The sequence below is a fragment of the Quercus suber genome, unplaced genomic scaffold, assembly GCF_002906115.3.
Source record: "Quercus suber isolate HL8 unplaced genomic scaffold, Cork oak 2.0 scaffold_518, whole genome shotgun sequence".
NCBI classification, from domain to species: domain Eukaryota; kingdom Viridiplantae; phylum Streptophyta; class Magnoliopsida; order Fagales; family Fagaceae; genus Quercus; species Quercus suber.
In genome coordinates, this window is record NW_027069967.1 from 447202 (window position 1) to 467201 (window position 20000).

At 34.8% G+C, this 20000-nt stretch overlaps 1 protein-coding gene across 6 annotated transcripts; it reads right to left on the reverse strand.

Annotated features, from left to right (window-relative positions):
- Positions 1-1136: 1136 nt before the first annotated feature.
- Positions 1137-17750, reverse strand: LOC112004404 (calmodulin-interacting protein 111). Of its 6 annotated transcripts, XR_010625049.1 has the most exons (13): positions 17502-17750; positions 16330-16640; positions 16076-16231; positions 13840-14714; positions 9043-9247; positions 6580-6787; positions 4944-5431; positions 4230-4656; positions 3961-4041; positions 3656-3846; positions 3391-3579; positions 1921-1994; positions 1137-1794 (listed from the first exon to the last, which is right to left on the reverse strand). XR_010625049.1 is itself a non-coding variant. In XM_065763663.1 (12 exons), exons 2-11 carry the CDS (start codon positions 16621-16623, stop codon positions 3436-3438), a joined length of 3069 nt encoding a protein of 1022 aa, XP_065619735.1. In that variant the 5' UTR covers positions 16624-16640; positions 17502-17750; the 3' UTR covers positions 1137-1794; positions 3391-3435. The 6 variants fall into 6 exon arrangements, 5 of the variants coding, with proteins under 5 accessions (XP_065619735.1, XP_065619734.1, XP_065619733.1 ...); XM_065763663.1 differs by lacking the exon at positions 1921-1994; XM_065763662.1 differs by having other exon boundaries at positions 1137-1994.
- Positions 17751-20000: the final 2250 nt, after the last annotated feature.

Genomic DNA, 20000 nt, shown 5'->3' on the forward strand with positions numbered 1-20000 from the left:
TAATAATTGAGGTATAATGTGATCCTTGTGTTTTCTCTTTCAGCTTCGCCCTCCATTCGGGCACTTGATGTTCACGCTTGTCTTCTCTCTTACTTTTTTGGAATTTCCTTCATGATTAGGAATGTTACGCATAAAATAAAAAATAAATAAAATGAAATCATTGCCACTTTAATTTTAAATTTCAAAGAAATATTAATTGCTTAATGGAATGTTGGAGGTATTGAGGCACCTACGTTGAATATATTGGAAAAAGCAAAACCCTTGCCTTGGTAGGCAATATTCACGTTGATGAGGCACCATCCAATAGTTGAATTCGATGAGATATATGAAATATGGATTTTGCGTAAAAAAAAACTCCATGTTTTCATTGGAATGACGCAAAATCCATATTTCATATATCGGCAAAAAAAAAAAAAAAAAAAACCATTAACAGAAAGTTACACCACTTCATGGTTATCAATTTGATTAATATTTTGATAATTTTACCATTGTATTACACTTTTTTTTTTTTTTTGTGTCTAGTTTATACATAATCAAATTCTATTAACCATAAATCATTGTCCAATATATATATATATATATGTATATATATTTTTACATAATTTCCAATTGCAATAAACCTAAAATTCAACTGTTCTATAGATTGATTAATTATTAAACATAAAGGGTACAAAAACTAATATATAATTTAATAATATATATATATATATAACAGCTTTTATTGAAGTGCGGTTGTATCTTAAAGCCAACCTTATATTAAAACTTTAGTCATATTAATTATGTAGTTATGACTATTTTTGTTGATCTATCTGGTCATTTTTCTTCTGTTAACATCATAACAATGAAGGAAAGTAATCCAACTGTTCTGAGATCTCTACTCAATATACATATAGAATAGCCGCAATTTTTTTTTTTTTTTACCCCCCGCTCTTTCCGTTAAATTAATCTATACTTTCAAGTTTCAAGGCCAATCATAAAAGTGGCTCGGAAAAAACAAGAAAAAAGACCCAATTATAAAAAGGTATATCCCAAATAAATTGAAACGAAAGGATAAAAAGATATGAAGAGGAGTCATGATCTACGAAATTAATAATAAAAAAATAAGTGAAAGGATTAAAAGATATGAAGAGGGGTCATCATCAATTCACTTGTCCAACCCATTTTACCAACTTGTAAAAAATCAAAATTCAACCACAAAAATTTCTACATGAGATCATTGAGATGCAGGAAAAAATTTAGAAATTTAGATCATGCAATACTCAAAAAATTCCTAGTCTGAGGAAGCGATAATGTGCTTTTTGGCCAACCTTTGCTAAACCGAACCCGCGTCAACCCTCCATTTTCAGTCATCATGGTTTCCACAGCAGGTCAAATGCCATAGTGATGAGCTCACAAGTTTCTCCTGTCTACTTATGTAGTAGAAATTGCAATACCCAGAAAAGTAGAAATGCTTGTACATGAGTCATGACTAAAAGACAGTTGGATGGACAAAGAAGCTTGTCCCCACATCCCACGGGCTGCCCCCTTAGTCTTTAATCACAACTTTCAAGTGCAACCTATAACTCACTGTTGCAAAATATCATCTGCCAATGTCTGAGGCCCACCAGAAAGGATCATTTGCTTTTTCTGTTCTTGGAGCTCAGATTGGTAAACATGGAAGGCAAAAAAAAAAAAAAACACTGCACTCAGAATTCCATGTTCACCATTTACAAGAGTCAACCCGATCAAAATATGGTGGTTCTATTTGACATTCTTTTTGAATCCCAAACACGAGGAACTCCAAGTCTTATCCGCCTGAAAAACCATATTTAAATCAGACAAGGTGTAGTCTTCTGTTCTTGAAGGGTTTATGTAAATGACATGCTGTGATGAAATGGACATGAAGATGGTAGAAAGTTGGATCAAAATTGGGCTACATACTTGCAGACTTTGAGAGTAAAAGGACTGCGGGGAATTGATAAAGAAAGAATGCAACAGATTTTATGTAATTCCTGCTTCATCAAAGTTAAAGAAAAAGAAAGAAAATGATCAATTAATTTATCATTCGAATAAGATGAAAATTTAAACATAGCCACAACAGAAGATTTATTATAAGTGAAGAAAATGTCTGCATTTAGAGAGAGAGAGAGAGAGAGAGAGAGAGAGAGAACCACAAAATGTAACAAAATACAGAAGAAAATTTTAACAAAAAGAAGGTAAATGATGCAAATCAGATATAAATCTAATCAGAATCTTTCCATTTTTCTTTAGAAGAAAAATCAATCAATTAATGTAATGTTACCCTAGAAATCCTAAAAGCAATTCCAGATGCATAAGCAAATTGCAGTTGTAAGTTACCAACATAAGAATAATTGCAAACTTTTTTTTTTTTTTGATAAGTAACAATCTTTATAAAATCAGCAAAACTTCCAGGTATACAGGAGGAAATAATTGCAAACTGCAAACTACTAACAACTGCCCTTCAAAAAATTATTATAATACCTTATTATCTTTATTCTCAAACTAACAAGAACAAATAAATATTAGTTTGGAATACAATGATGACTGATAAGTCTCAACCCTATGAAGCATCAATTTCCGTCATACACATGGTGAAGTCTGCTTGGCATTCACACTGTTAGAATAATAAATTATTAAATTCACATTTTACTGAGAACTAAATCTTTTGGGACAAGTGGTAGCTTATCATGGTATTAGATCAGGTGGCCCTAAGTTTGAATCTTGGTTCCACACTATCTCCCATTTAAAAAGTTAAAAAATCCCATGTGTTGGATACTTATTAAGGGAGTATGGACCCACGTGTGAGAAGGGTGTTAAAATAACGGTTAAATTATTAAACTCATTATTTTCTAATGGCTTAAGCTTTTAGAAAAGTATTAGTTTATCAGACACATTACAAGACTTGGATTAAACATGCAATGGACATATTGCATGCGAATGCAGGGGTGAAGTAAGATATAATGAAGGTAATAAGACAATGATAAAGGAACATTTATCTTTTACAGACATAGGTATACAATTATTCTTCATCTAGAATATTATGATCATAACCTATAATAAACAACAATCCTTAAAACTAATTTGATAAGGGTCACTATTTGTCTGTAACATGTCAAGAAAAATAGTAAACTAATAATAGTATTTCTATTTTCTACTAGCTAATTTAACTCTATAAATGCAGATCAAGGTGAGCAGGGGGAGACAATGAAGCTTAGACCTATATTTACACGAGTAAGCGTTAAGCTTAATGTTTCATAAGATAGGGTGTAGGGTACGTGAGAGAGAGTGAGTGCATCTCAATCAAGAAGCAGTATTCAATTCCACTTACTGACCAAAATAACAATATTTAAACAGTAAAAAAAATGAAATAGCACGAGATGAAATGTTTACCAGATAGGAAACCAGTTAGATTTACTAGGGTGCACTGCTGAAATCCTAATTCATTCTGTTGCTAGAATGAACAAGCCTTTGGAATTTTCCTGATAACTCCTCATAAGACTGAATTTCCGACGGCTGTACTTGTTTAATGGCTGTCTTTAAATGTTCCATTGTTATTTCAGAAGCATTAAGGCACTCCTGCTTGAAAAACAAATGTCAATTAGTCAACAAGTTCAAAACACAAAGCCGCCTAGTTATGAAATGAACTCAAAGAAACCTCAATAGCTGCAACAGCTGCCTCCCGGCAGAGCAAAGATATATCAGCCCCAGTGAAGCCTTCCGTGAGACTGGCCAGCTCATTTATGCTGATGTCAGCACTGCAAGGAATTTTGCGCAAGTGGATGCGGAATATCTCTTCTCGGTCAGTCTTATTTGGAGGTCCTACATATAGCAGCCGATCAAAGCGCCCTGTCCAAAATTTCATCATGTTAGGAACGTTACCAACTTTCTGAGAAGGGGAATAGTAAGATACTGGTAACTACTCAACACCTGGTGTGTGTGTGTGAGAGAGAGAGAGAAAACCTGGTCTTAAAAGGGCAGGATCAATCTTGTCTGGTCGATTTGTAGCAGCAATAACAGTAACATCAACTCTTTGATGCAAACCTGAATTCAGCAAAATATTTATCTATGAGACAGAGAGAGCATGGTTTAATCTCAAAAAAGATTCAAAATAAATCTCCCAAATTTTAGGTACTTTCATATAAGCTAAAATGAAATACTGTGTAAAGCAAATGCCATATGGAAAGAAAGCTTCTATTGGCGTAATTAATACTAGAAAAATTATCACTAACCATCAAGTTCAACTAGAAGTTGACTCATAACCCTATCAGAAACTGAAATCCCATCACTTTCCTTCCCACGGATAACGGCAAGGCCATCAATTTCATCAAAAAATATAATTGATGGGGCATTGGCCCTTGCCTTTGCAAATAGTGATCTTACAGCCTTCTCGGATTCACCAACCCATTTGCTGAAAAGTTCTGGACCCTTCACAGCAAGGAAATTCAGGCCTGCTTCAGAAGCTACTGCACGTGCCATGAGGGTTTTGCTGCAACCTGGAGGACCAAACATCAAGACCCCTGTTGGGGGACGAGTCCCAATACGCTTGAATGCATCCTGGTGTTTTTGAGGCCATTCCACTGCTTCCATTAATTGATTTTTAACCTCACTTTGGCCACCAACATCTTCCCAATTAACCTTTGGAACCTCAAGTATTACCTGGGAAGAAAAAATAACAAGATCAGAGTTGATAAATTAGATATTTAGATCAACTAACATATTCTTGTCTGTAAAAGTTTTCAAAAAACTTTCTGCCACAATTACAATTTATAACGTTTCAATTTATTATATGTGAGGCAGTGAAGTATGCAATAAGGGGTAAATAAGAGCAGTTGTGGGAATTGGACTCCTCCAACTGTAGCAATCACTTAGCTATCATGATTAATATGTGACTGAGATCTAGTATCTTAACTCAAACTGATCATATTTTTACTTTTCCAACATACCTCCCGCATGGCACTAGGCCTCACTTTCATCCTAGCTCGTTCAAAATCTTCAAAAGTTACTCTTAACCTACATTCTTCATCAATGCCACCCATTATATTATCCGAAATTTTTGGAATGGTACCCTTCAAGCAAAAGGATGGTTGAATATCTGAGGATACACCTGAATTTGAAACAGAGGAATCTGCCGAATCTGCAGAATCCCTCGAAATATTTCTTGCATCTTCTAAGCAATCAGATCTTTCAAGTATACCACCGGACCAACCTTCACATAAGGTACTGGAGTGCAAATCATGACATGAATGTTTAAACTTGACATAACGCCTAAGACAAACCAAGGCTGCCTCATTGCAAAGGGCAGCTAGGTCAGCACCCACAAAACCATGTGTGACTGTAGCAAGGTGTTGAACTTGGATGTCTAATAGAGATTGTTGCATTTCACTGAGAAGAGTAACCAATATATCCAACCGCTGCTTGGGAGACGGCACACCTACATATGAGTTTTAGTGGGAAACGAAGTTAATATCACATCCAGTGAAATGCTACAAACTCTATCTCATCAAGTATTTAAATACGTCAAGTGGACAACTACTCCAAGTTCATCCACAGTATTAGCAAACATTTAGTGCTCTTATAACAAATGTGAATTCCTAACACATAACTTTCCAAAACATATTTATTATCTAGTAATTATTTAGTTCAGCTCTGGCACAAGAATTTATTCATCTTATTTTCGCTTTAAACTTTGGGTCAAATAACGCTCACTCACACATGCACAGAGGCAGTACAACTACATTTGTTTCATTTTTAAAGTTGTGACCAACAGCATACTCGTACATCTTAGAATGTCCATTGGACCACTTCATGTAGAAAGTTAAGCATATTAATGTACTCATAATTCAATGTCATGGATAATTCGACATTGATTCCACATTTCTATTCTTGAAGTTTGAAGGAAAATACTCGTAAAATATATTTAGTGTGACTTCTCCAGATTTACCTAGAAGCATTACCAAGAAGATTAACTTCATTCCAGATATGGAAATACACATAAGTTTTAAGCACCTCCCTTTTGCAAATTTCAGAGAAATATTATTAGTTTTGTCTGATCCAATAATATGACACTATCTTGGAGGCATATTTAAGAATAGTGGGACAACTTATTTTTCATTTACTTGTTTTGCTTATACTAAACTGGTAGTAAATATAAGCTTATCCAAATACATATGGACTTACAGAGTCATTAAGACATCAATAAAAGGAATTCAATTTATTAAGAAGAAATGTGACATTAATGATTGCAGTCATGACACATGACAATGTACAGAAGCATTACCACACTGGGAATCAGGTTGCTTTCAAACTTTCAGATTTCATGAGGCCATCCTTAGTACACTAAAAAACGTTTCCTACGTACACATAGATTATGGATAGTGTTACTCAATAGTCATGAGGAGGCGGCTAGAATAAAAGACACAACAGATGTATGGCATAAACAGCTCAACAGCATCCTGTTTATCTTTTTGGTCATAAGTTTGACAATGCTGGACAGTGTGAATCATGTGAAATCTTAACCAGAACAAATTCAGTAAGATTCTTAAGATAACATAACATATTCACAAATAAATTTCATTATACCTATTTCAATTTCTCTGTCAAGTCTGCCAGGTCGTCTCAGAGCAGGCTCAATACTATCAGGCCTATTGGTTGCAGCAATAACAATCAGTCCATCAGTTCTGTTAATCCCATCCATCAAATTTAACAATGTAGCAACCATTCTTTGAGACAGCTCTTCACCTCCTTCTTTCCGAGCTGGGGCAATGGCATCCAACTCATCAATAAATACCTGTAATAAGAAACCACTAGTTACCCATCTAAAATGCAGAGTCGACTAAGAAAGAATACATCACACTCAAAGGAAAAATTTTATAATTTTGATTATATTTGGTAGACTTTATAACAGTTTTTTTTTTCCCTCCCTTTCTTTAATTTCTAGACGTGTATTTAGAATGTAAACACAATATATTGGTATTCAGCACTACCATGAAATGTCTAAAATCATTTTATTTTCATCAATTTGCACAATACGCTGAAGATTTTAATTTGTATAATGGTTCAGCCACGAATATCTCCACCCTAATATTGTTTACACAGTTTGGTCATTTCCAATATATCAGTGAGTCAATTGTTACAGTTCCTATGATGTGTCAACAGCCTTAATTCAGATTTTTTCAATTAATTAAAATATTCCCAAGGGAGATCTCTATGGTCAAGACTTTGTTTTTTTGAATTACTAATTTGGTCCTCCAACTATTGGAAAAAGTTCAATTGGGTCCCTCAACTATGAATTGTGTCAATTTCATCCTTTGTCTCCTCTCTGTTAAGATTAATAGTTAAGGGAGGGATCCAAGGCAGTCTCAAGCAAACAGCAAGCATACATGACCCTTAGAAGATTACATTCTGAAGTTTAACAATCAAGAAAATCCAAAAGAGATAAAGAAGGAAGACTACCCAGGACAGTCATCTCTTCATTTATTTATTTTTTTGATAAATAAGTAATGTAATATTATTGAATATCAAATATAATTTATGTTCACAATGATGAACACAAAGTGTCAAATAAGTACAGTAGCCTTATAAGGAAAATCTAAGAGCACCTTGAAACTCTAAAATAGAACAATGAGTGAACCCCAAACCCAGTACCAATCAAAAAGGGTACAAGCAAAGAAAGTTTTCAGTTGATCCAATGAGCTCTCCATGTCTTCAAAAGTGCATCTATTCCGCTCCTTCCAAATAAGCCGCATCAAATATGCCGACACATTGTTCAAAGAAAGCTCAGCTCCATCAAACTCCCAACCATTTCATACTCTCCACATAATACAAATAATGATAAGCAGGACATCACTCCAAATCATACTATTATTATGATGGCCAGAGGAGCCTCTCCAACAACAAAGCATATCAATTGACTTTTTAGGCATCACTCAAATAACCCAAAGAACAGGAAATTTAACGACCATAACTAAAGCAACCTTTTGAAGCATCTAAACACACCAAACAAACTTCCAAGGAAGTTGGCAGCAAACCTTTACAAATGGCTGAACATCAAAACTGCCACTGTGGTTAAGTCTCCAAACATCTAATCCCCTCTGCCAGAAGGAATATTGTATAGAGCAGCTAAAAAAATGAATCTACCAGCTCTAATTTCCAATCTTAAAAAGCATGAATAAAAGATTCTACCAACACTTCATTGTGCACTACAATTAAGAACAAATCAGGAAAATATCCTTTAATGAAGCCTCTACAGTCCACACCACACATTATGCCAAAAGCAAACTCTTCACCATTCCCTACCCAACCTTACAAATCCTAAAAACCACTCCCAGCTATTTCTAGTACTCATACTTTTCCATAAGTTGCATCCATGGAGCCTTATCACCATCTTTGTAGTTCACTGATTAAATGATTTCTCGTATTTCATTCCTACAGTCTGTCTCCAAAGTTGCTTCCTCTCCTTTGTCTACTTCCATAACCATTTCCCTAACAAAGCTCAATGGGAGAGCTCAACTTCTCCCAAAACTCCACGCTTGATACGGCTACAAACCACATTCCAATCCACAAAATAAAATTTAAACTCCTCACCAATCCCACTCCATAGTATTCTTTCTGTTCTTTCCCACTGTCAAAATGTTTTTCTGTTTCTTTTTTCTTTTAAGTGCAAATTTTTTTGAGAATTCCTAGAGCAATAATGTAGTCTAGGCAAGTTATAGAAGGATGAGTCAGAACTTACAGTCAACATTTCCATTATTGCCTTGAAGAAACACAAAACTGCTCTTAGGCTATAGTTCTATGATCCATCAAATTAGAGTTCACTGCAGATAAAATGCCTGTGGTTAAAATGTATGCTACTACAACATAAATAACACAAAACTGTACTCCATGTGAAATTGATATGTTCTAAACTTAATTGTTTTAGTGATTCAAATCCCTAACTTCAACACTGTATCCATCAGTACTTCAATCACAGAACAGCAATAATCCCTTAAAATAAGTTGCAAAATTGAAAGAGAAATTAGACATTTTGGAGTAAAGAAATCTAACCACTGCAGGTGCTGCTTGGCATGCCGACTCAAAAACTTCGTGCAAAGCTTTCTCACTTTCTCCATAAAACTGACTCACAATTTCAGGTCCATTCACACAGAAAAGTTCAACACCGGCATCTTGGGCACATAGTTGGGCCAAAGCAGTCTTTCCAGTGCCAGGAGGACCATGCAGAAGCACTCCCTTTGTAGTTCGTAAACCGAAACTAAAATAGTTACATCAATTATCAACATCTAATGTTGAATATGTGAACCATAAAAACAGCTACATTATGTATTTAATTAAAGGACGACAATAACTTCAAATCTTACATTGAGTTGTTTATAACTAGAGGTAGACAATCAAAAGTAATTATAGAAATGAGTAGAGGCCGTCTATTCAATCCTGTGCAGTGTATTGATTCACATATCTACTGGAAAAAAACAATTACTTATACAACTAATCACAAGATTGCCCAAAGTTCAGCGAAATTTGCTACATTGATATTTCTAACATGGATCCAGGTTAAGATCTGAAAAGAGGTTAAAAACAAAGTTTGATACAAGCATATCTTATGCCCTTTGATACTTAGATGATTAACACAACATACCAAAAAAGACAAGATTACAACATGACAAACTTGAACATCATCACCACATGATTATCATGGGCAAGGGAATGATCAAGATAGTGGAGCTGGACTTCTATCTGCAATTTAAAAATAACGCTTCATGGGGCAGCAAAGCTTGTTATTAGTTATTACATTGCTGGGGAGATTCACTTTAATTCAAAGTGACCCAAAAGCCAATCTCAGACATGGAATTAGCATGACTTCTGAGAATTAAATGGACAAAAAACACTGAAAAGTCCAACAGGCAGAAACATCAAGATCTGCTTTTATACTTTTACTTCCATGTCTCATATAGCACCAACAATTATCTAGAATCTTATCAAACAAGTCACATCAAAAAATCATACAGAAATTAGGTTTTAAAAATTTGAATCATGGACAACTGCATTTTCCAAAGTTCTCTCTCTCTCTCTCTCTCTCTAGCATAAGGAAAGAAAAGGAGGGACTTTACTACAGGCAGTGTACTTTTGGTCCCTTTAAGAACTACAAGTTAACATATAGAGAATCTGAAAAAATCTAATAACAAATGAGAAGAAGGTATTCTGCCCTCTGTTGATATCCCCTTGAAAAAGGCACTCAAAAACAACCATTCAGCCTATTAAAAGGAAGCTAAGACCATCAAACATTCTTTTGATCTTCTTGGACCAAAACATCCACATATGGCATAATGGCACTACATTCCAAACCTTTCTACTACTTTGCCTGCCTTACACACCCAGTTCCAGCAATGGAATAGTCAATCACTCTCTTAAGCACATAACCTATGTGACACCAAAGAACAAAAATACTAGAAATCTCATATATCTTGCAACTGGACAAATAAAAAATAAAAAGAATTTTGACAAATGCAACTGTCCAAGTAATCTCTCTCTTGCATTTTCCAAAGTCTTAATTGAATGCAATGCAAATAGCCATGAATAAAACAAGTAATACACGTTTTTTTACCATAGTCAATTATTATGATTTAAACAATCTCAGAACAGTGAACCCCAGCCTTTCAAACTCTTATCTGATTTAGAATGGTTCCAATTTCTCTTGCAAGGGTGAATTTGAATTGATTTGAACATTTTAAAATATGCAACTGAGATGCGAAAGTTATCGAAGTTTTAATTTTTTATTTTTATATATGTAAGAAAAAGTTATGAAAGTTTGAGAGGGAGGATTGAAAGAAAAAAGAACGAGGAAAAAGAGGCCCTCTAAGGCACCCTTATAATCCAATTAATGAAAGAGTAATGCATCCACCCACATGGTAACACACACACACACACACAAACCCAAATAGAAGGCACTGGTGCACTCAAAAAACTATCTATAAAGACCTCAGAAATTTTCCTTCTCATGTATTACATTTCTATGGAGTATCAAACAGCACAGCCGCCTTCTCAATATTAAATTTAGCTGACACTTAAGATTAAAAAAGATTTAAATATCCTTGATTGATTCATCAAGCTTCAAAAATTTATGGTTGGGAAAATCCATGGTAATAAAGTTCAAAGAAAGGCTTTTAAACAAGCATATGATGACCTTGGATGATAACCATACTTACAATGAACATTAAAGAAACTTTTTTTTTTTTTAATAATTCAATTATAACAATTGGGGGAGAGGATTTGAACTCTCCATTGGCAACATTAGGAGGTACTAGTTGAACTACAAGACTCTTGGCAACATTAAAGAAACTTTCTAACTACTTTTACATATTAAATTATCTTTTTTTTTTTTTTTTTTAAGTAACAAAAGTTTATTGATCAAAAAAAGGAAATACCCAGTTACACCGACGGTGTATTTGAGTAGCAATAAATCAAACACTTAAATTACAAAACTCTAACCTATCAAATAAGTTAGAACAGGGAAAAGAGTTAAAAGTAGTACTCCAATCAAGAAGAGAGTGAAAAGTTAAAAGAAATACTTTAATCAAGAAGCAGTACTCCAATCAAATTCCACACCATTGTCCATAACTCAAAAGCTACAAGACAATGAAGAAGTAAATGATCCACCAACTCCCCACTCCTTTTGCAAATATAGCACCAATCCACAATAGTAACACCTCTATTCCATAAGTTGTCAATGGTCAAAATCTTTCTTAAGGTTGCAGTCCAAGAAAAGAAAGCTACCCTCGGAGGAACATTTGAATGCTACACAGGCTTCCACAGAAAAAGAATGCCAGGAGTTGAGGAAAGGGAGTAAATATTAAATTATCTACCTAAAAAATATATATTTGCTTAACAAAGCCTTATTGCAACTTCTGGACGATGCCATGACCCACTTTTGCCTTTTTTTTTTTTTTTTTTTTGGGATAAGTGACCCACTTTTGCCATTCAGCTCTCCCTAAGTCCATTTGTTGATAAAATATAGGCCATCATGGTGTTTTCTGTTTGAAACCGCGATTTTGCATTTAACTAATTCTTCGTAGACCACTATTTCACATTTAAGTTAGGTGTTGTTCCAACTGTTTGTTACTTTTCATTTTGAGTTTCAGAACTAAAATGTTAACAAGGCTTTGGAGAAGGGTTGTAGCTCTCAAGTTTGGGGAAGAATGGGGGAGATGGACTTCCAAGCTAGGTAGAGGGGTACATGGGAGTGGCTTGTGGAGAAGTATCCACCTGGGATGGGAGGATTTTAGCAAGAATATTCAATTTGAGGTAGGGGTGGGAGATAGAGTGAAGCTTTGTATAGATCAATGGTGTGGGGATTCTCCACTTAAATTGACTTTTTCAAGTTTGTATGGGATTGCATCCAATAAAGAGGCATCGGTGGCCTCGTCTCTTGAACGGTTGGGGATAGAGGAACGGAGAAGTTGGGATGTTCATTTTACTCGGAGACCGAATGATTGGGAAATGGGTGGTGTGGATGTTTTTCTCCGTACCTTGGGCTCAAATCTACCTCCCACTGAGAACAAAGATCGTATGCGATGGAAGTTGACAAAGAATGGGGATTTTGATGTCCGATCATTTTACAATAAGTTGAGAAGCCCCTTGCCCATCATTTTTCCTTGGAAAGGTGTTTGGAAGGTTAAGGCTCCGCGGCGTGTTTCTTTCTTTGTGTGAACTGCTGTATGGGATAGGATCCTTACAGGCGATAATTTGAGGGATAGAGGGATGGATTTTGTCGACTGGTGTATCATGTGCTGTAGTAATGGGGAGACGGTGGATCATTTGTTACTACATTGTGGTAAGGCTTATCGGTTGTGGAGTTTGGTGTTTAGATCTTTTAGGTTTTCTTGGGTCTTGCCAAGATCGGTTGCGGATACTCTATTTGGTTGGTGGAATGGGCCTGGAAAGCATTTGTCTAGCATTTGGAATTTAGCTCCATTATGCTTGATGTGGTGTCTTTGGAGGGAGCAAAATAGGATGACTTTTGAGGACATGGAAAGTTCAGATGACCAGCTCTTGGCTTCTTTCAGTGGCTCTCTATTTGACTGGTATAGGACTTGGGGACTCACCTCTAGTGATTCTCTCCCTACGTTCCTTAGCTCTCTCCTGTGTATTTAGTATCTTTTCCTTTCTTTTTTCTTTTCTCTCTTTCTTTTCCTTTTGTATTTTTCTCTCTGCCTTATGTTTTTCTGCATAAGGTAGTGTTTTTCAATATATATCTTTATTATTTATCAAAAAAAATAATTAGGAGTGCTTCAGTATTGGAAATAAGCATCCAATGTGTAGAAGACAGACAAACATACACAGAAAAATTTCTGATATTTCACTCCATATGTTGTTCATTGAAATATGTATGTCAAGAATCAAGATAAACTTGTAGATGCCTGTATACTTTGAATAAATTCTTGATATTTCCCATGCATTGGTTTCCAGATTTAACTGGGATTGGCAGACTGGCTAAGTTGAAGCATCTTTATTTGCAAGTATGGAGGAGAAGCATGCTACTAGACCTACATGCATGTATAGTTGTTTGACATGAGTGCTTAACAACTTTAATAATTACTATAAAACCTTACTTAATTTGTAATGTGATTTTATTATAAAATGTACTATCTACACAATTGAATATGTCCTGTCAATCCATCTATAGAAAACTGTTCTTTAAGTTAATCAATCAAAAAGCAAATTTTCAGCCAAAAAAAATTGCAAAGAAGATCCAAAGCTCAAGAAGTCTAGTAGTATGACATCAAAAGGAAAAATGTAAACACTACAAATTTGAACAAGTAAACAAGAAAAGTATTTTATATGACATACCTCAATAAAGTGTCCTTCACTGATGAGGAAATTATTATATCTTTCAAAATTGCATATTCTTTTGAAAGACCACCCAATTTCAAAGAACTTTCTACCACTCTAGCTTTAACATCCTTATATTCAAGTTCAACACCTGAAATAGAAGTTTCAGACACCGCAGTTGATGGTGAATACAAACAGACTTTTGTATCACGGTTTATCACAAAAGCATGGTCTGCTAGTTCAGGAGTGTCAGGGGGCAAATCAGGACATTTCTCTTTTATGAGATCATGACTGCTACTCTTTGCTGACAAATCTTTAGCACCTATCACGCGAAATATGTAAACTTCTGAAAGTATTGGGATGGATACAAAATTTCCGCATAGTAGATTACGAGAATACAACCACGTAGTAGCACATGTCTGAAGAAGTTTCTTAGCACTTTCATCCCCCATTACATCCCTAATGTCGAATGAATCAATATATGAACTGTTTGGGTTTGGTAAATGTGATACTGGATCTCCACATATTGATGAGCTTGAGTGACTAGGACTAGAAGAGCTAAATTTTGACTGATACAATGGAGTCTTAGGAGATGAAACCATTCCAATTTCTAATGTATTACGATTCTTTTCAGCTGGGAAGTTCAAGGAAGACAACATATTACTTCTCACTGTTGATCTATTCTGCGAAAGAGCTTGCTCTAGATACAATTCCTTGCAGTTGTAAACAGAAAAACACTGAACTCCGTTGCCATTTGGTTCATCAAGTCCATCTACAATACCATGTGGTGGAAGTTGACTTTGTATAGGATAAACAAACACAACACTGCCTGAAGTGGGACAGCCCATGGTGTAGGAAAGGTTTGAAGACAATCTCACTTCACTTTTGAAAACCTGGAAAAGATAAAAAAATGAAGGGGGGGAAAAGTCTAAGTAATAAGATAGACCCCAATCTAAGACACACACACACACGCACATGATAGATTAGATCCCAAGCTTTGTTTAATATAATGTTTCCGAATCTCCATGAACTAAATAGATGAAAAATTAGACACACCATCAACTTCAAAATTCAAAAATAAACCCAGACAAATAAACTCATAAATTGATGACATAGGAAGTATGACATAACATATTCTTTAAAATTTTTACTATTTGTGTCTCTTTATATTTTGGAAGATGCTTTGGACCATATTCCAATAGTCCATTCTATTTCCAGAAGGCAAGAACCATTATGAGCCATATCATACTTCTAATTTTTCAAATTATAACAGAATTAAGCCAAAGTTCCCTTCCAGAAACTTTCAGAGAAGCAGCCCTGAAAAACAGCAATCAGGCTTTTCAGGTGATACTCTCCTCATTTTAAACATTTCCACAAATACACAAACGACTTTAATCTTCTCAATGCCACAACAGTTAAACAAAATAACATTAATTTCTCCAAACTTTATCCTGTTACTCAGATTTTTTTTTTTTTGATAAATAATAACACTTCATTGAATAAAAATAATCAAATACAAAGAGCCAAAGCACACAGGATGTGTGCTGAGGAAAACATGAAAACAGCCGATGCTGTTGTCCACCCAAGAAAAGTATGGAAAAAAGACAGCTTCAAGTCTTGAATTGAGCTTTCGGTTACTTCAAAAATCCAAGCATTCCTCTCCCACTAAATACCCACACTAGGAAATGAAGGATCATGTTACTCAGAATATTTATTTATTTTTTGATGAGTAATAATGCTTCATTCAACCAAAAATGAAAAAAACAAAAATCCCTTAGTACACAGGCAGGAAAACAATATATTTTGTTACTCAGAATATCACCTGCATTATATCCTTGACAAAGGTTTTTGTTACTAAAACCCATAATTCCTACCTCCCAAAGGCTTCACCCATCTTTTGATGAACCAAATCAAAACTATCATACATTACTAAAGCAAAACAATTTGATAATCAGGTTGTGAAAATTCCGATTGCAGGAATGACATTGTAGATTCAATGACCCAGTTCAACCAATACAAGAATCAAAAACCTGATACATTTAACAAGGGCATGATAGAAGTGAAACAAATCAAGCAATCAATCTTACAAAGTTATTTAAGTGGAATACCAGCAATCTAGAGTATTTGAAACAAGAACGTTTAAGCACAATAATACTAAATGTTCCCTACATTATTCCTATCCATCAATGCATTTACTTCCCTTTTTTTTTCTTTAGTAATCATAACAGGAAGTGAATTGAATTGCCTTTCAAACCTTGCTAGAAGGAAAAACTGTTGCAAGAGCAAAGTAGTTCCCCGCTTTGTTTGCCATTTTCTCTCCGATATCAACCCCAAAATACGCCGCACATTCATCTGCCAATGAGCAAAGTGGGAAGCTAGATGAAAATTTCTTCCTTGAAGCAAGTGACACCTGACAACAACATTAAGATAAAGCAATAAAACCAAAAAAGGTTACAATAATTATGCAATCATAAGTCACATATTCCATTTTACAGAATGGAGCATTACCGATACAATGGAACCTGGGGCAAGCGAAGATGCAACCATGGAAGGTTCTGAGAGCCAAATTTTACAGCCTCTGGACTCACGATCAACATCAATAACTTTGCCAATGAAAGTGGATTTTCCAATCAATGCAGGGTATTTGGTGGAAGCCTGATCGAAAGACCACACAAGATTCTCTTCGCTAACTTCAAAATTGGGAGAAGGTATCAATGATGGTGTCCGAGGAGATGCTGCAGACTGGTCACCATTCAGCAGCCTCGACTGTGCCTTTGAATTCTTCTTGGTTTTCGAAGGCATTTCTCCCACTACAAGCTCTAAACTTCCAAAACAAATAAACAACAATATTTCAGGTCCGAACACCATAACACATACACAGCCTATTTGGCTATGAGCATTTTTATCAATTTTGCAACCCAGAATTAAACAATACAGTGTAACACCAGTTCCCAGATTTTAAAACACTAATAATAAAGGGATAAACCCAAAATCAGTAAAAAGCAATTTCATAGTAACATTTTATCAAAAGGGTGGTGGAATATCTACTTCAATTTCACAAATACTCTCTAAACTTCCAAAAGCAAAAAACAACAATATGTCAGGTCCTAACACGTACAGAATTGCTTTTCAATTTTGCAATACATACTTAAACAATAAAGTGTAAAACCCAGTTCCCAGATTTTAAAACACCATAACAATAAAGAGAGAAGCCCAAAAATCAAGAAAAAAATGGTTTCATAGTGACATTTTATCAAATGGATGGTGGACTATTTACTTCAATTTCACAAATGCTCTCTAGAACTTCCAAAACCAATAAACAACAATATATTTCAGGCCCTAACACATGCACACCCTATTGGGCTATGAGCATAGCTTTTCAATTTTGCAATTCATACTTAAACAATAAAGTGTAAAACCCAGTTCCCAGATTTTAAAACACTAAAAACAATAAAGAGAGAAACCCAAAATCAAGAAAAATGGTTTCATAGTGACATTTTATCAAATGGGTGGCAGACTCTTTCAACTTCAATTTCACAAACACTTCTGTTTCACATAGAAACCTCAACAACATGAAACAATATAGGTTTTCTTTGACGTTTTCAGAGACAACCAAAGCGACGGTTAAACATGAAACAAAATAAATGGAAGAGAGAATTGGTGGGGTTTTTGTTACTCACTTCTCTCTCGCTGCTGGGTGCTCTACAGTCTACAGTCTACAGTCTATGCAAACGCAAGAGAGGGCTAGAGAAGTTTTCGTCAGTATCCAATGCCCCGTGACGGCGGCCGCCGTTGTCGTCGCCGTCGAGAGAGCACGCGGTGAAGTGGGCGGCGTGCTGCTACGTCTTTGTCTCTCGGTCGACTGCTGGATGATTTTTATCTTTTTTTTTTGTTTTTGTTTCGGCTTTTTTTCTCAGCTGTGCATGGGCCCTGCGTCCATGGTTCAGTTGGGTCACGTCAGAGGGTTTTTTCAACCCAACCCCATAAAGTGGAATTAAGAAAATTTCAAGTAATTGCAGTATGGACCGAGACGGATTGGATCGGTGGGTTGCACAAAAATTTATTATCTATACTACTATTTAATAGATTGTTTCTATTGGGTCTGGTTTTGGTCCAGTGGCCAGTGGTCACTGGAGCCGTTGCGATATGGACACGTGGTCACTGGCCACTGGACCAAAGCCGCTCCCGTTTCTATTTAGAATTTTTTTTAAAATATTTTTATATTCTTATGTTTAAGTAGAGACAAAATAAAATGACAATTCGGTAAAAATATAACTCTAATTCTCACTAAAACATTATTTACAAAATATGGTCACTCTCTTATTGATTTTTAAATTACTTATCCACTTATAAATTAGAATTTTAAAATAAAAATTATATGTATAAAATAAAAACACAATTTTTTTTTCCTACAAAATAAGATCACTAAAAAAAAAAAAAAAAAACCCTCAGGCTAGTGTTATATAAAAAAATCAACTTTCGTCAATGCACTTTTTAATAAATCATTACAAATCATATTATATGCTTAAATTATATTCTAAATTTATAAATTCATTAAAATTAATTCTTAAAATACCAAAATTTATTGAATTAAAAATTAAAATAAAGATAATAAAATAAGCTGAATATATAATATAGGGTAAAATATCATTTTCGTCCCTAAACTATCACAAAAGTTCGTTTTTCGTCCCTAAACTTTCAAAAGTTCGTTTTTCGTCCCTGAACTATCACAAAAGTTCGTTTTTCGTCTCTAAACTTTCAAAAGTTCTATTTTCGTCCCTAAACTTTTCCAAACGTATTGATTTTTGTCATTCCGTCTGACGGAGTGCTGACATGGCTTTGACAGTGTGCTGATGTGAGAGGGACGAAAATCAATACATTTGGAAAAGTGTAGGGACAAAAAACGAACTTTTGAAAGTTTAGGGACGAAAAACGAACTTTTGAAAGTTTAGGGACGAAAAACGAACTTTTGTGATAGTTTAGGGACGAAAATGATATTTACCCTATAATATATAATGGATCAAGGTAAAGTTAGATGGATTGAAAAAAAAAAAACTATCTACTCAAATTCAACTAAACCAACACTCTAAATTAAATTTTAATACTAGGGGAGGGAGATTTGAACCATAAATATCTCCATTGGAAATGTGTGTTTTTTTTTTTTTTTTTTTTAAGAAACCCGTTGGAAACATTTAGAGCATTCACATTAGTTTGTCTAAAATTTTCCATTTATTTTAGCATAAAAACTTACATTTTCTATTTACACAATCACTTTTAAAAGACACTTACATTAGATTATTTATTATAATCTCTATTTTATTTATTTTATTATTATTATTATTATTATTATTATTATTAACTAATAGACTCTTTCATTCTTATCTCTCTTCTCAACGCTCTATCTTTCTCTTGACTCCTCGTCTTTCCTCCCTCCTCCATAACTCTTTGCCACCTTTCCTCCCAAACTCAAAAACTCACACACAAAGGCAAGGTGATATCGGCAGCAATAACAATGGTGGCAGATTTGACGATTTTTCCATTGAATTTGGTATTTTATTTGATTTTGATTTTAGTTTAGGTTGATTTTGAGTTTGTTTTAGGATAGGTTTTCTAGTAGGTTTGAGTTGGGTTTGGAATGGGTTTGGGTTGATTTTGGTTTTTGGTGGGTGGTGGGTGTTACTAGGTTGCATTGGGTTGTAGTAGTGGTGGTGGTTGGGTGTTGCTGGGTTAGTGGTTGGTCCTCTTCTTCTTCTTCTTCTTCTTCTTCTATCAAGAGCTGTGAATGTTGGGTTGAAGAGAGAGAATTTGACAAGAGTTGTGGTAAGAGAGAGAAAAAAAAAGAATAAACTAAAATAAAGTATACACAGCTACAATAATCATGTATATTTACATGTTTACTGTAGCAAATGTGTAAATATGCACATTTATACACCCATTGATGTGGGTGAAGAGAGAGAATTTGACAAGAGTTGTGGTAAGAGAGAGAGAAAAAAAAGAATAAACTAAAATAAAGTATACACAGCTACAATAATCGTGTATATTTACATGTTTACTATAGCAAATGTGTAAATATGCACATTTATACACCCATTGATGTGGGTAGTTTAGAAGCAGTGGTGTGATTGCTCTTAAAGGTACTAGTTGAGCTACACTTTTACCAAGTTTAAGGTTTAATTTCT